Source organism: Saimiri boliviensis, chromosome 8, assembly GCF_048565385.1.
Source record: "Saimiri boliviensis isolate mSaiBol1 chromosome 8, mSaiBol1.pri, whole genome shotgun sequence".
Taxonomy (NCBI): Eukaryota; Metazoa; Chordata; class Mammalia; order Primates; family Cebidae; genus Saimiri; species Saimiri boliviensis.
In genome coordinates, this window is record NC_133456.1 from 23,270,342 (window position 1) to 23,285,093 (window position 14,752).

The 14,752-nt window shown below is 46.3% G+C and overlaps 1 protein-coding gene across 1 annotated transcript in view; it reads left to right on the forward strand.

The window, feature by feature from the left end:
- The first annotated feature begins 2,007 nt into the window (after positions 1-2,007).
- The window catches only part of RPN1 (ribophorin I), a 28,789-nt gene continuing 16,044 nt past the window's right edge, over positions 2,008-14,752 (forward strand). Inside the window, exons 1-3 of the mRNA XM_074404164.1 lie at positions 2,008-2,313; positions 4,457-4,521; positions 11,509-11,815. Coding sequence (XP_074260265.1) covers positions 2,053-2,313; positions 4,457-4,521; positions 11,509-11,815 — 633 coding nt within the window. The 5' untranslated portion in view covers positions 2,008-2,052. The remainder of the gene's footprint in view (positions 2,314-4,456; positions 4,522-11,508; positions 11,816-14,752) is intronic.

Genomic DNA, 14,752 nt, shown 5'->3' on the forward strand with positions numbered 1-14,752 from the left:
TTCACCTTGTTGACCAGGATGGTCTCGATCTCTTGACCTCATGATCCACCCGCCTCAGCCTCCCAAAGTGCTGGGATTACAGGCTTGAGCCACCGCGCCCGGCTTCTTTTACTTTCTTAATAAGCTTGTGGGCTGGGAGTAGTGACTCAAGCCTGTAATTCCAGCACTTTGGGAGGCTAAGGCTGGTGGATCAGAAGGTCAGGAGTTGAAGACCAGCCTGGCCAAGATGGTGAAACCCCATCTCTACTAAAAATACATAAATTAGCCAGGTGTTGTGGCGAGCACCTGTAATCCCAGCTACTCAGGAGGCTGAGGCAGAGAATTGCTTGAACCTGGGAGGTGGAGGTTGCAGTGAGCTGAGATCATGCCACTGTACTCCAGCCTGGGTGACAGAGTGAGACTCCGTCTCAAAAATAAAAACCAAAAAACCCAAAAAACTTGCTTTCACTTTGCACTGTGGACTCACCCTGAATTCTTTGTTGTGCAAGATCCGAGAACTCTCTCTCAGGATTTGGATCCAGACTCCTTTTCTGTACACAGGCACTTGTCACCACGCCCGGCTAATTTTGATTTTTTGTAGAGATGGGGTTTCACCCTGTTGCCCAGGCTGGTTTCAAACTCCTTGGCTTAAGGAATCCTCCCTACTCAGCCTCCGAAAATGCTGGGATTGCTGGCATGAGCCACTGTGCCCAGCCTTGTTTGATATTTATGACTAGACTGAGGTAATGCATTTTTTAGAATGTTGTGGCAGTATCACAGAAGTGTTGTGCCTTTCTCAATGGATCCTAACGGTAGATACATAATGTCACTGTGTTTTATACCTGGGGATGTTAACTTTGATCACTTGTTTAAAGTGGTGCCTGCCAGGATTCTCCACAGTAAACTATTTCTTCCTTTGTAATTACTAAACATTTTATTATTTTCTTCTTTTTCCTCGAAATTGGATGTCAAAAACATTTCATTTTTATTGATTTATTTTTTTGAGAGGGAGTCTTGCTCTGTAGCCACAGCTAGACTGCAATGGAACGATCTTGGCTCACTGCAAATGCTGCCTCCCGGGTTCAAGTGATTCTCCTGCCTCAGCCTCCCGAGTAGCTGGGACTACAGGATGCACCATCATGCCCGGTTAATTTTTTTTTTTTTTTTTTTGAGACGGAGTTGCCCTGTCACCCAGGCTGGAGTGCAATAGCGTAATCTCGGCTCACCGCAGCCTCCGCCTCCTGGGTTCAAGCGATTCTCCTGCCTCAGCCTCCCCAGTAGCTGGGATTCAGGTGCGCGCCACCACGTCCGGCTAATTTTTTGTGTCTTTAGGAGACACAGAATTTGACCATGTTAGCCAGGCTGGTCTGGAACTCCTAACCTCGTGATCTGCCCGCCTCGACTTCCTAAAGTGCTGGGATTACAGGCGTGAGGCACCGCCCCCGGCCTCATAGCCGGCTAATTTTTGTATTTGTAGTAGAGACGGGGTTTCACCATGTTGGCCAGGCTGGCTCCAACTCCTGACCTCAAGTGATCTGCCCGCCTTCGCCTCTCAAAGTGCTGGGATTCCAGGCGTGAACCACCGCGCCGGGCCTAATTACTAACCATTTTAGTAGAGATGTTTTGAAACTCTGCATATATCCTGTTTCGGCTTCAAATTCTGCTTACTGATTTTAGCATCCGTCGGTGGATGTGCAGAAGGCCGACTTTTACTTTCTCAGTCTGAGCAAAATTTCCCTGTCTCAAGGAGCAAAACAAGCAGAATTATTGGACAGGAAGAATGGTGGGAGAGAGCAGAGACCTAGGCAAGGGTAGTTCCTGTAAAAATTAGGTAAGTGAAGCCTAGTAAGTACACCCGCACTACAAATAGAAGGATGGCTCAGGCAGCTCCGAGAAAGGTTTGTAATTAGGCGCGGGGCCGGCTGCCCGGTTGCCCTGGAGACGGGGTCCTTTCTCGTTGGGCGTCGCCATCTTGTGTCACCAGTGTTTGCCCAATGAGCAGCTGCTTAGTGGCGGGAGGGCGGGGTACCCTGGCGGCTCTCCGCTCGCTCTGGCGCTCTGCTCTTTCCGGTCATGGAGACGCTAGCCACCCGCTTGTTTTTGCTCCTGTGGCTAGGGGCCTGGGCGCCCGCCCCGGGCAGCGCCTCCTCCGAGGTACCCTCGCTGATCAACGAGGAGGTGAAGCGCACAGTGGACCTAAGCAGCCACCTGGCAAAGGTGACGGCCGAGGTGGTCCTGGCGCACCTGGGCAGCGGCTCCACTTCCCGAGCTACCTCTTTCTTACTGGCTTTGGAGCCCGATCTCGAGGCTCGGCTGGCGCATCTGGGCGTGCAGGTGAGTGCGGGCGACCCTTCGACGCCGCTCCCCGCGCTCTTCCCGCCAGTCCCATGACTCGGCCTGCTCCCGTCTAAGCTTCAGGAAATGCCGAGACCCGGGCGGCGGGTGGGGCACCCGGGGTCCGTGGGATCGGCTCGGGGCCCGGGAGGAGCCGGGGTGGCCAGGGGCCCCAGCGCCTCCGCGGCCAGTGCATGCCTGCCCTCCCGCCTGGGCCACGTCAGCACTGGTTTGCCCCCGTCGGGCCGCTGCTCACAAGAGCAGCCGGTTGGATCTGCGGTCGACTCGCCTCGGAGCTTGCCCGCACATGGGCTGCTCTGCATCGCTCGGGCGACCTCCAGCCTATAGAAAGCACCTCCCTTGCGTTAGGCGAGCGCGGCCGTCCCCCGGCCCGGTGCCAGCGGGCGCCAGACTTCATTTCTCACGGCCCGACGCAGTGGCCCAAGTGGAGGACAAATAAATGAGTTAAAATGAATTTCATTCTCTTAATTCACTATCTGGTCCATTGTAGGCGCTTCTTTCTAGACGTAGAGAATCACCAGAAATGTTAACAGGTTTCGCATTTGTAAGTTGGTAATCACTTGAAATCACTATTAATGTGACATTTCTTAAGGTTGCTAATAACGCTTTCTAAATGTTAAAACTCTTTTTAAAGTTAGTTTTAGAGCTCCTGCACGTAATGTAAATTATCTTATGCTGTACATAAAAGGAAAGTCCAATTCACTCCCTTCCCCCTACTGCCTCTCGTTCTTAAACCTCGGCAAGAAATGGCTGTGTTTGCCTTAAATGCTTCCAGGTATTTTAGTGATCACTAAAGAAAATGTTGGATTTGGGGGTAGAGGGAATACACACATACAGAGATTTGCTTTTTTCTTTTTTTCTTTTAATAAGACAGGGTTTCTTCATTTTGGTCAGGCTGGCCTTGAACTCCCAACCTCAGGTGATCCGCCTGCCTTGGCCTCCAAAGTGTTTGGATTACAGGCGTGAACCACCACGTCCGGCCTAGATTTGCTTTTTATTACTATTGTTATTAAACAATTTTGTTAAATGATTACTTAATTATTTGTTGAGAGAATAGTCATTATAGTGTCACATTTCTTCTAAGCACACTTCATTCTTTGACTGAATATAGAGCTATAAAACTGGGTTTATAGAGATTACTTTTCTTAAATGACTTCTCTTTTCATGCCTGTCCATGACGAAATAAAGTTTTACTCAAAGGCTTATGGAAAGATAGATCAAAACTTCCTGTAAGTTTGCCCTGCCACTTTTGAATGTCTTAAATATTAAATCCCATTCTTTATTGAAGCCAGTTGTGATTTAATGAGCTTGTTACAGTATAACTGGACCACAGCAGGAGCTCAGCTGTCCTGCCATCATGCTAGTGAGCTAGGTTAATGTAATTATTTTATCTTTTTTTTTTTTTTTTTTGAGACAGGGCCTTGCTCCATCACCCAGGCTGGAGTGCAGTGGTGGGATCTCAGCTCACTGCAACCTCTGCCTCCCTGGTTCAAGCAGTTCTCTGCCTCAGCCTCCTGAGTAGCTGGGACTGAGGCCCAGCTAATTTTTGTATTTTTAGTAGAGACGGGGGTTTCACCGTATTGGCCAGGCTGGTCTTGAACTCCTGATCTCATGATCCGCCCACTGTGGCCCTCCAAAGTGCTGGGATTACAGGTGTGAGCCACCATGCCGGGCCCTATCTTGTTTTTATTTTATTTTTTTCTCCCAACTTTATTGAAATGTCTACCAAAAAAAAAAAAAAAAAAGAAACTTTTCTATTACATCATTAAATACATTTCTATGAGTATGCTTATTTGAATGTAAATGAGGAAAAGCATCAAGAAAGAGATCTTTGAGAAGTATATTTGGAAGTGTAATCTTTATGTGTATGTATGTATTTGATCATTCAGGAAAATGTTATGCATTTATAGAGGTTTAATGCCACTTTGTAAAAGTAAGTCTTTGACAATATTCCTGTGTTTCAGATGAAAAAAAATTGTTAACTGAAATGAAAATTCAATCTCTAAAATGTTCTGATAGTTTGAGTACTTTAATGTGGATGTTCTAAAGCACTTGGTTAATTGTTGACTCAAAATTTAGGCGCCAAAAGACAAGAAGAATAAACTGGCTTTTTCTGTTGTAGGTGAAGGGAGAAGATGAGGAAGAGAACAATTTGGAAGTACGTGAAACCAAAATTAAGGGTAAAAGGTAAGCCAACAAAGAATATATCTTGTCTCTTCTTGTTAAAGATTATCATGTCAGGGTTGGGATCACGTGGGATCGTAAACTAGGAGAGTTGCTTAGGAAGTGCCTGCTGTATTGGAGGGTTCTGTTTGTTTTGTAGAGAGGAGGTCTAGCCATGTTGCCCAGGCTGGTCTTGAATTCTTGAGCTCAAGCGATCCTCCTGCCTCGGCCTCTCAAAGTGTTGGGACTACAGTTGTGAACCACTGTACCTGTCCTAGAGGATTATTTTTTCTTTCTTGAGACAGAGTCTGACTCTGTTGCCCAGGCTGCAGTACTATGGCAGTGTGTTGACTCACTGCAACCTCTGCTCCCAGACTCAAACCATCCTTCCACCTCAGCCTCCAGAGTAGCTAGGACTAGAGGTGTGTGCCACCATGCCTGGCTAGTGTGAGTGTGTGTGTATGTGTTTTTAGTAGAGACAGGGTTTTGCCATGTTGCCCAGGCTGGTCTTGAAATCCTGGCCTCAAGCAGTTATTTGCCTCCCAAAGTGCTGGGATTATAGGAGTGAGCCCTACTGAGGATGTTTTAATTAATGTATGTGATTATAAGCAACATGCTGTAATATATTCTGGACTCATTTATGTCTTGTCATTACTAATGCTGAAATTGGATTTCGCTAAACAGTGGCAGTTTGTTTTATAGGAAGAAAGTAGATACTTTCCATGTCAGATCAGTTCTCCCTCCTGGTTCCACAGAGCTTTATGTGAGAACTCCAAGCTGTTTGCTCTAGCAAGTATCTTCCTATCTATGGTTGGTTGCTATTCTGTTTCCAAGGGGTAGACAACCTTCTTATTGGATCCCCCACCCCTAAGCCTTCAGGGCAAAGTTATAACTTCTTTGAAGGTCTTCTGTGAAGTCTGTGAAGGCTGAGTGGGTTTAAATTCACATAGTTGTCTTCTCTGACCTCAGCACCTAACAAGGAGCCTGGAACTTCTTTTTTTACTTTATTTTATTTTATTATTATTATTATTATTTTTTATTTTTTATTTTTATTTTTATTTTTATTTTTTTTATTTTTTATTTTTTTTTGAGATGGAGTTTCGCTCTTGTTACCCAGGCTGGAGTGCAATGGCGCGATCTCGGCTCACCGCAACCTCCACCTCCTGGGTTCAGGCAATTCTCCTGCCTCAGCCTCCTGAGTAGCTGGGATTACAGGCATGCGCCACCACGCCCAGCTAGTTTTTTGTATTTTTAGTAGAGACGGGGTTTCACCATGTTGACCAGGATGGTCTCGATCTCTCGACCTCGTGATCCACCCGCCTCGGCCTCCCAAAGTGCTGGGATTACAGGCTTGAGCCACCGCGCCCGGCCTCATTATTATTATTTTTTATTTTTATTTTTATTTTTTATTTATTTATTTTTTTTGAGACGGAGTTTCGCTCTTGTTACCCAGGCTGGAGTGCAATGGCGCGATCTCGGCTCACCGCAACCTCCGCCTCCTGGGTTCAGGCAATTCTCCTGCCTCAGCCTCCGGAGTAGCTGGGATTACAGGCACGCGCCACCATGCCCAACTAATTTTTTGCACCTTTAGTAGAGACGGGGTTTCACCATGTTGACCAGGATGGTCTCGATCTCTTGACCTCGTGATCCACCCGCCTCGGCCTCCCAAAGTGCTGGGATTACAGGCTTGAGCCACCGCGCCCGGCATTATTATTTTTTAAAAGACAGGGTTTCACCATGATGGCCAGGCTGGTCTTGAACTCCTGACCTCAGGTCATCCGCCCACCTTGGCCTCCCAAAGTGCTAGGATTACAGGTGTAAGCCACTGCACCCGGCCCAGAAGGTATTTATTTTTTTTTGGAGACAGAGTCTCATTCTGTTGCTCAGGCTGGAGTGCAGTGGCCCTGTCTCAGCTCATTGCAACATCTGCCTTCCAGGTTCAAGCGATTCTCCTGCCTCAGCCTCCTGAGTAACTGGGATTATACACATCTGCCACCACGCCTGGCTAATTTTTGTATTTTTATCAGAGATGGGGTTTCACCATGTTGGCCAGGCTGGTCTTGAACTACTGACCTCAGGTGATCCGCCTACCTCAGCCCTGCACAGTACTGGGATTATAGGCCTAAACCACTGTGCCCAGCCCTTTTTTCTTATATATGAGTACATCATAACCTTTCCTTTCCTTTTTTTTTTGGAGATGAAATCTTGGTCTGTCCCCCAGGATGGAGGGCCAGATGCAATCTTGACTGACTGCAACCTCTGCCTCCCAGGCTTAAGTGATTCTTCTGCATCAGCCTCTGGAGTAGCTAGGATTACAGGCCTCCACCACCATGCCTGGCTAATTTTTTTGTATTTTTGGTAGAGACAGGGTTTCACCATGTTGGCCAGGCTGGTTTTGAACTCCTGACCTCAGGTGATCTGCCCACCTTGGCCCCCCAGGGTGCTAGGATTACAGGTGTCAGCCACTGTGCTTGGCCACCTTTTTTGTTTTCCATGTAATCTTCATAGTCATCTTTCTTTTGTTGTTACGTTTAATCCTCCTTGAATTACAGTTCATGTACAACATCCTCTTAGGAGCCACATTTTAGTGCATGGTGATTATCTTGCTTTTTCTGTTACAGTCTCTGAGTGTATGAAATAGGCATCTCACCATCCCTGAGTCTGTCAGATCTGAGAGTTAGCTTTAAACAAGTCGCTATTAAAACTGCTTTCTCTTGTAAACATTTAAGAGACTGCTCTCCTTCTCTGAGACTGAGTACCCTGTCTGTGTTTATTGGCTCCAGCTGCTTTTTATTGTCCTGTAGCTATCTCCTGAAGAGGCAAGGTAACATAGTGGTTAGGAGTGTGGTTTTTACATCTTTTCGGTTTCTTTTATTTTTTTGAGACGGAGTTTCGCTCTTGTTACCCAGGCTGGAGTGCAATGGTGCGATCTCGGCTCACCGCCACCTCCGCCTCCTGGGTTCAGGCAATTCTCCCGCCTCAGCCTCCTGAGTAGCTGGGATTACAGGCACGCGCCACCATGCCCAGCTAATTTTTTGTATTTTTAGTAGAGACGGGGTTTCACCATGTTGACCAGGATGGGCTCGATCTCTTTTTTTTTTTTTTTTTTGAGACGGAGTTTTGCTCTCGTTACCCAGGCTGGAGTGCAATGGCGCGATCTCGGCTCACCGCAACCTCTGCCTCCTGGGTTCAGGCAATTCTCCTGCCTCAGCCTCCTGAGTAGCTGGGATTACAGGCACGCGCCACCACGCCCAGCTAATGGGCTCGATCTCTTGACCTCGTGATCCACCCACCTCAGCCTCCCAAAGTGCTGGGATTACAGGCTTGAGCCACCGCGCCCGGCCGGTTTTTACATCTTTAGTGCCTGAGATCAAATCCTAGCTCTGTTATGTTTACTAGCATTTTCCTCATAGTAAAAGAATAGTGTTGCTGGGCGCGGTGGCTCAAGCCTGTAATCCCAGCACTTTGGGTGGTCGAGGCGGGTGGATCACGAGGTCAAGAGATCGAGACCATCCTGGTCAACATGGTGAAACCCCGTCTCTACTAAAAATACAAAAAATTAGCTGGGCATGGTGGCGCGTGTCTGTAATCCCAGCTACTTAGGAGGCTGAGGCGGGAGAATTGCCTGAACCCAGGAGGTGGAGGTTGCGGTGAGCCGAGATGGCGCCATTGCACTCCAGCCCGGGTAACAAGAGCAAAACTCCGTCTCAAAAAAAAAAAAAGAATAGTATTTACCTTATATGATCATGGTTAAGATTCACTAAATTCATACATATAATGTACTTGGAACCTTAGTAAGTACTTAATAAATTTTGAATTAATCACAAGGAAGGCTAACTAATGGAATGAAAGGAACGTTTCAGGCAGAGACATCTGTAAAGATATAGAAGTTTGACATTTCATGGTGCATTTTGTTAACTGGGCTTTCAGAGTGGCTCTTGCTCAGAGGAAGGTGAAGCTGTGTAGGGTGGTTTGAGTACCATTATTAGAGGTGTGGACTTTAAGCAGTTGGGAACGTTAAAAAAATTTTTTTTCACAGCATACCATTTCATTCATTTCTATTTATATGTGCACACATTATACGAATTTGTCTTTATCACCTCTTCCTGCCACAGAAACTGACATATACGGTGTTCTCAGTAAATCTGTTTGAGTACATGAGTAATTGCTTTAGAAAAACCAAATCATTCACACAGTGTTCTCCCATTAGATCCAGCTAGAGAAGAGCTACAGGAAAAAAAAGTCCTGCTCCATATACATAGTTTGGTCAGTTCTGTGTTGTCTAACTAGCATTTTATTGATTGAAAACCTTCATTAGCTGGTGCTTCCACATTTTGATAAGAACTGATGTTCCTAATGATTATCCTGGAGCACTGAAAGGTTCTGATTTGTCTTCTGAATCATGAAAGCAAACTTACGTGACAACATTTAACAGCTTGTAAAATGAATGTAGGAGTCTTGACTTGAGATTGTGTAGATGGGCTTGAGTGGGGAGGAAGATGAGTACATTAATCTAGGCACATGGTATTGGTTTGAATGGAAGGGGAGGCATTTCTAAGGCAGGACTGCCCAGATATTGGGGACAGAAAATGCCTGAGTTTCCAGCTTAGAGTTGATTAGATGGCAGTGGTGTTAAAAGAGATCAGGAATTGGGATCATGAATGATACGGTTATGTTGAATTGCCTGTGGGATGGTCAGTGCAGCTGTCTGGTAAACATTTGAAAGTTTGATTTTATAATTCAGGACAGAGAATGGGATGAGAAGCACATTTGAAACTTGAAACTAAGAACTGGATAAGACTGTTGTGGGAGAAGATACTGCTGCTTATGTTTTCAGTAGTGAACTTCACAGTAGTAATATGAAATATAATGGTGTGACTGATAAAGACATGCAAGTTCAGTGTTCTGTAAAGTCATATCAGGAAAAATGATACATGTTCTAACCTTTGAGAACAAACTCATTGGAGCATATTCATTCAGTTTTTCACTAATGGTTTCTACATCTTCTAAAAATTGGTCTCGGCCGGGTACAGTGGCTCATGCCTATAATCCTAGTACTTTGGAAGGCCGAGGCGGTGGATTGCCTGAGTTTAGGAGTTCAAGACTAGCCTGGGCAACACAGTGAAACCCCATCTCTACTAAAATGCAAAAAATTATCTGGGCTTGGTGGCATGTGCCTGTGCAGGAGAATTGCAAGGACCCGGGAGGCAGAGGAGGTTGCATTGAGCCGAGATCACACCACTGCACTCTCGCCAGGGTGACAGAAAACTGATTGAATTTAGAATTAGTACCCTGTGCATTTTCAGTTTCCAGGCCGTCTGTTTTTCTTTGAAGTATGAGTAGCTTTATTTTTTTCTCCATATGAGGATAATGCAAGCTCATTATAAGACTTAAATCGGGGTGTGGTGGCTCATGCCTATAGTCCCAGCACTTTGGGAGCCTGAGGTGGGCGATCACCTGAAGTCAGGAGTTCCAGACCAGCATGGCCAACATGACGAAATCCCCATCTCTACTAAAAACACAAAAATTATTAAAAGTACTCTATTTTTTTTTTTTTTTGAGACGGAGTTTCGCTCTTGTTACCCAGGCTGGAGTGCAATGGCGCGATCTCGGCTCACCGCAACCTCCGCCTCCTGGGTTCAGGCAATTCTCCTGCCTCAGCCTCCTCAGTAGCTGGGATTACAGGCACGTGCCACCATGCCCAGCTAATTTTTTGTATTTTTAGTAGAGACGGGGTTTCACCATGTTGGCCAGGATGGTCTCGATCTCTCGACCTCGTGATCCACCCGCCTCGGCCTCCCAAAGTGCTGGGATTACAGGCTTGAGCCACCACGCCCAGCCTAAAAGTACTCTATTAAAAGTACAAAAATTAGCTGGGTGCGGTGGCGGGTGCTGGTAATCCTAGCTATGAGGGAGGCTGAGGCAGGAGAATCACTTGAACCTAGGAGGCGGAGGTTGCAGTGAGTGGAGATCGTGCCATTGTACTCCAGCCTGGGTGAAAAGAGTGAGACTCGGTCTCAAAAATAAAAATAAAGTAAAACAAATTGTAAAAGACAAACTAAAGGTTATTCTCCTACCTTGAGAGACTTACCATTAACATTTTGTTGAACATTCCTTGAAATACAATTTTTTTTTTTTTTTTTTTTCGAGATAGGGTTTCACTCTTGTTGCACAGGCTGGAATGCAATGGCATGATCTCAGCTTACCACAGCCTCCGCCTCCCAGGTTCAAGCGATTCTCCTGCCTCTGCCTCCCTAGTAGCTGAGATTACAGTCATGCACCACTACGCCCAGCTAATTTTTGTACTTTTAGTATAAAGAGATGGGGTTTTGCCACGTTGGCCAGGATGGGCTTAAACTCCTGGCCTCGGGTAATCTCACCTCAGCCTCTCAAAGTGCTGGGATTACAGGCATGAGCAAGCCACTGCACCCAGCCAAGAGATCATCTTTAATGTAATAATTTAAGTCTTTTATTAGGCAGGTGCAGTGGCGAGCGCCTGTAGTCCTAGCTACTCGAGAGGCCGAGGCAAGAGAATCACTTGAACCTGGAAGGTGGAGGTTGCAGTGAGCTGAGGTTGCGCCATTGCCCTCCAGCCTGGGCAACAGAGTGAGACTCCCAACTGAAAGAAAGAAAATAATAATAATTTCTTTTAAGACGAATGTCTAGATGTTTCTGTCAGAGTTGTTTATAATAGCAAGAGTATAAAACAACCTAAATGTTCAACAGTGGGACAAAAGTTAAAAATATTCTAATAGGTAATCCCAGCTACTTGGGAGGCTGAGGCAGGAGAATTGCTTTAACCCGGGAGGTGGAAGTTGTAGTGAGCTAAGGTTGCACCATTGCACTCCAGCCTGGGTGATAGAGTGAGACTCTGTCAGGGAGAAAAAAAGGTGATTTCTTAAAGATAATTGCTTTTGTCTTGAGTTCAAAATTTTGTGTCACTTTGAACTGCTAGTTCTGTTTTCAGTATCCTCAGTTTCTCTTAATTCTCTTGCCTTGTTCTTCCTTCAGTGGGAAATTCTTCACAGTCAAGCTCCCAGTTGCCCTTGATCCTGGGGCCAAGATTTCAGTCATTGTGGAGACAGTCTACACCCATGTGCTTCAGCCGTATCCAACCCAGATCACCCAGTCAGAGAAACAGTTTGTGGTGTTTGAGGGGAACCATTATTTCTACTCTCCCTATCCAACGAAGACACAAACCATGCGTGTGAAGCTTGCCTCCCGAAACGTGGAGAGCTACACCAAGCTGGGGAACCCCACACGCTCTGAGGACCTGCTGGATTATGGGCCTTTCAGAGATGTCCCTGCCTATAGTCAGGTAGGCTCAGGTGGAGTCCAGCCCATCCCTGTCTGCTTCAGAGAATGTCTTGCAGAGTGACTGGTGGATGGGCTTGGCTGGTATGGGGTGTTTGAAATCTGACGTCATTTATAAGGTCATCCCAAAAGTGTTTAACCTGTAATGAAATGACTCCATGGGAGTCTCGTTTCTCCTTTTGGGATCACAGGTAGAGGCTAGGGGTAGTATTTCAAGAGATGGAATGGGAGTTGGGGGAGATGGAAGCAAGGCATTCCAGGCAGAGGCAGTAAGAGGGACAAAGGCCCTGAGATGGTGTGGCTGGGCAGATACTGGGGTAGCAAAGCTGTTGGAATGGCTGAGGGCCTTCTTTAAATGTTGGGCCTTCGGTTGGAACTTGAAGGGAGAGGGAGCAATTAAAGCTTAAAAAGGTTTTGTTACTATGGCAAATTTCAAACATGCCAGAGTACAGAGACTAGTGTAAACTCCCACACACATCACTTAGATTCAGTGGTTATCAAGTTACCATAATTCAGCCACCCCTCTCTTTTTCTTTGGTGGAGTATTAAAAAAATTTTTTTTGAAATTTGGATCTTGCTTTGTTGCCCAGCCCAGAGTGCAGTGGCACAATCATAGCTAACTGTAACCTAAAACTCCTGGGCTCAGTTTATCCTCCCAGCTCAGCCTCCTATGTAGCTGAAACAACAGATGTGCGTCACGATGCCCAGTTAATTTTTTTTTTTTTTTGAGACAGAGTCTCGCTCTGTTGTCCAGGCTGCAGTGCAGTAGCACTGTCTCGGCTCACTGCAAGCTCTGCCTCCTGGGTTCAAGCAATTCTCCTGCCTTAGCCTTCCGAGTAGCTGGGACTACAGGCGCCCACCACCACTCCCGGCTAATTTTTTTGTATTTTTAGTAGAGATGGGATTTCACTGTGTTAGCCAGGCTGGTCTTGATCTCCTGACCTTGTGATCTGCCTGCCTCGGCCTCCCAAAGTGCTGGGATTACAGGTGTGAGCCACTACACCTGGCCTGTTTTTTGACTTTCTTTGGTTTTGTTTTGTTTTTGAGATGGAGTCTTTTTCTGTCACCAGGCTGGAGTGCAGTGGGGCGATCTTGGCTCACTGTAACCTCCAACCCCCTGGTTCAAGCGATTCTCCTGTCTCAGCCTCCTGAGTAGCTGGGATTGCAGGCAAGTGCCACCATACCCAGCTAATTTTTTTTTTTTTTTTTTTTTGAGATGGAGTTTCGCTCTTGTTACCCAGGCTGGAGTGCAGTGGCGCGATCTCGGCTCACCGCAACCTCCGCCTCCTGGGTTCAGGCAGTTCTCCTGCCTCAGCCTCCTGAGTGGCTGGGATTACAGGCACGTGCCACCATGCCCAGCTAATTTTTTGTATTTTTAGTAGAGACGGGGTTTCACCATGTTGACCAGGATGGTCTCGATCTGTTGACCTCGTGATCTACCTGCCTTGGCCTCCCAAAGTGCTGGGATTACAGGCTTGAGCCACCGCACCCGGCCAATTTTTGTATTTTTAGTAGAGAGAGGGTTTCACCATGTTGGCCAGGATGGTCTCAATCTCCTGACCTTGTGATCTGCCTGCCTCAGTCTCCCAAAGTGCTGCGATTACAGGCATGAGCCACCATGCCTGGCCTGTTTTTTGTCTTTTAAATATCAGGTTGATACATAGTTAGGGCTGTTCATTTTGGGTTGTTTTAAACTTTTAAGAGCTTTTTATTGGCTAATTGCTGGGTCTCATGCCTGTAATTCCTGCACTTTGGGAAGCCGAGACAGGTGGATCACAAGGTCAGGAGTTTGAGACCAGCCTGGCCAATATGGTGAAACCCTATCTCTACTAAAAATCCAAAAAATTAGCCAGTCATGGTGGCATGTGCCTGTTGTCCCAGCTTACTCAGGAGACGGAGACAGGAGAATTGCTTGAACTTGGGAGGCAGAGGTTACAGTGGGCTGAGATTGTGCCACTGCACTCCAGCCTGGGTGACAAAGTGAGACTCCGTCTCAAAAAAAAAGAACTTTTTATCAACTTAATTTTTTTGAATATGAAAACAACATGATTTCATGGTCAAAATTATATAACAAGTTACAAGGCCAGGTGCAGTGGCTCATGCTTGTAATCCCAGCACTTTGAGAGGTCGACGCAGGCAGATCACTTGAAGCTAGGAGTTCAAGACCAGCTTGGCCAACATGGTAAAACCTCATCTCTACCAATAATACAAAAATTAGCCGGTTGTGATTGCATACAACTGTAGTCCCACCTACTAGGGAGGCTGAGGCATGAGAACTGCTTGAACCCGGGAGGTAGGGGTTGCAGTAGCTAAGATTGTATCACTAAACTCCAACATGGGTGACAGAGCAAGCCTCTGTCTCTGAAAAAAAAAACAAACAAAAAAACAGAAAACAAAAACAAGTTATAGTCAGAGAACTCTTTTTTTTACAGGCAGGTAGTTCTCTTCTTTTTTGAGAGGCAGTTTCACTCTTGTTACGCAGGCTGGAGTGCAATGGCACGATCTCGGCTCACCGCAACCTCTGCCTCCTGGGTTCAGGCAATTCTCCTGCCTCAGCCTCCCGAGTAGCTGGGATTACAGGCACGTGCCACCATGCCCAGCTAATTTTTTGTATTTTTAGTAGAGACGGGGTTTCTCCATGTTGACCAGGATGGATTCGATCTCTTGACCTCGTGATTCACCTGCCTCGGCCTCCCAAGGTGCCGGGATTACAGGCTTGAGCCACCGTGCCTAGCCAGTCAGAGAACTCTTGCTTCCAATTCTTCCATTCATTTATTCTCCTCGGTAACCATTTATGTTAGCTTTTGGTGTATTCTTCTAGTTTTTCCTTCTAAATGTATGCAGATTTGTAGTAAACATATTCATATTCCCCCATGTCTCAAAACATAGCTCCCTATGCATATTGTTGCACTGTGGGGTTGGTTTTGGGGTGTGAGAGGAT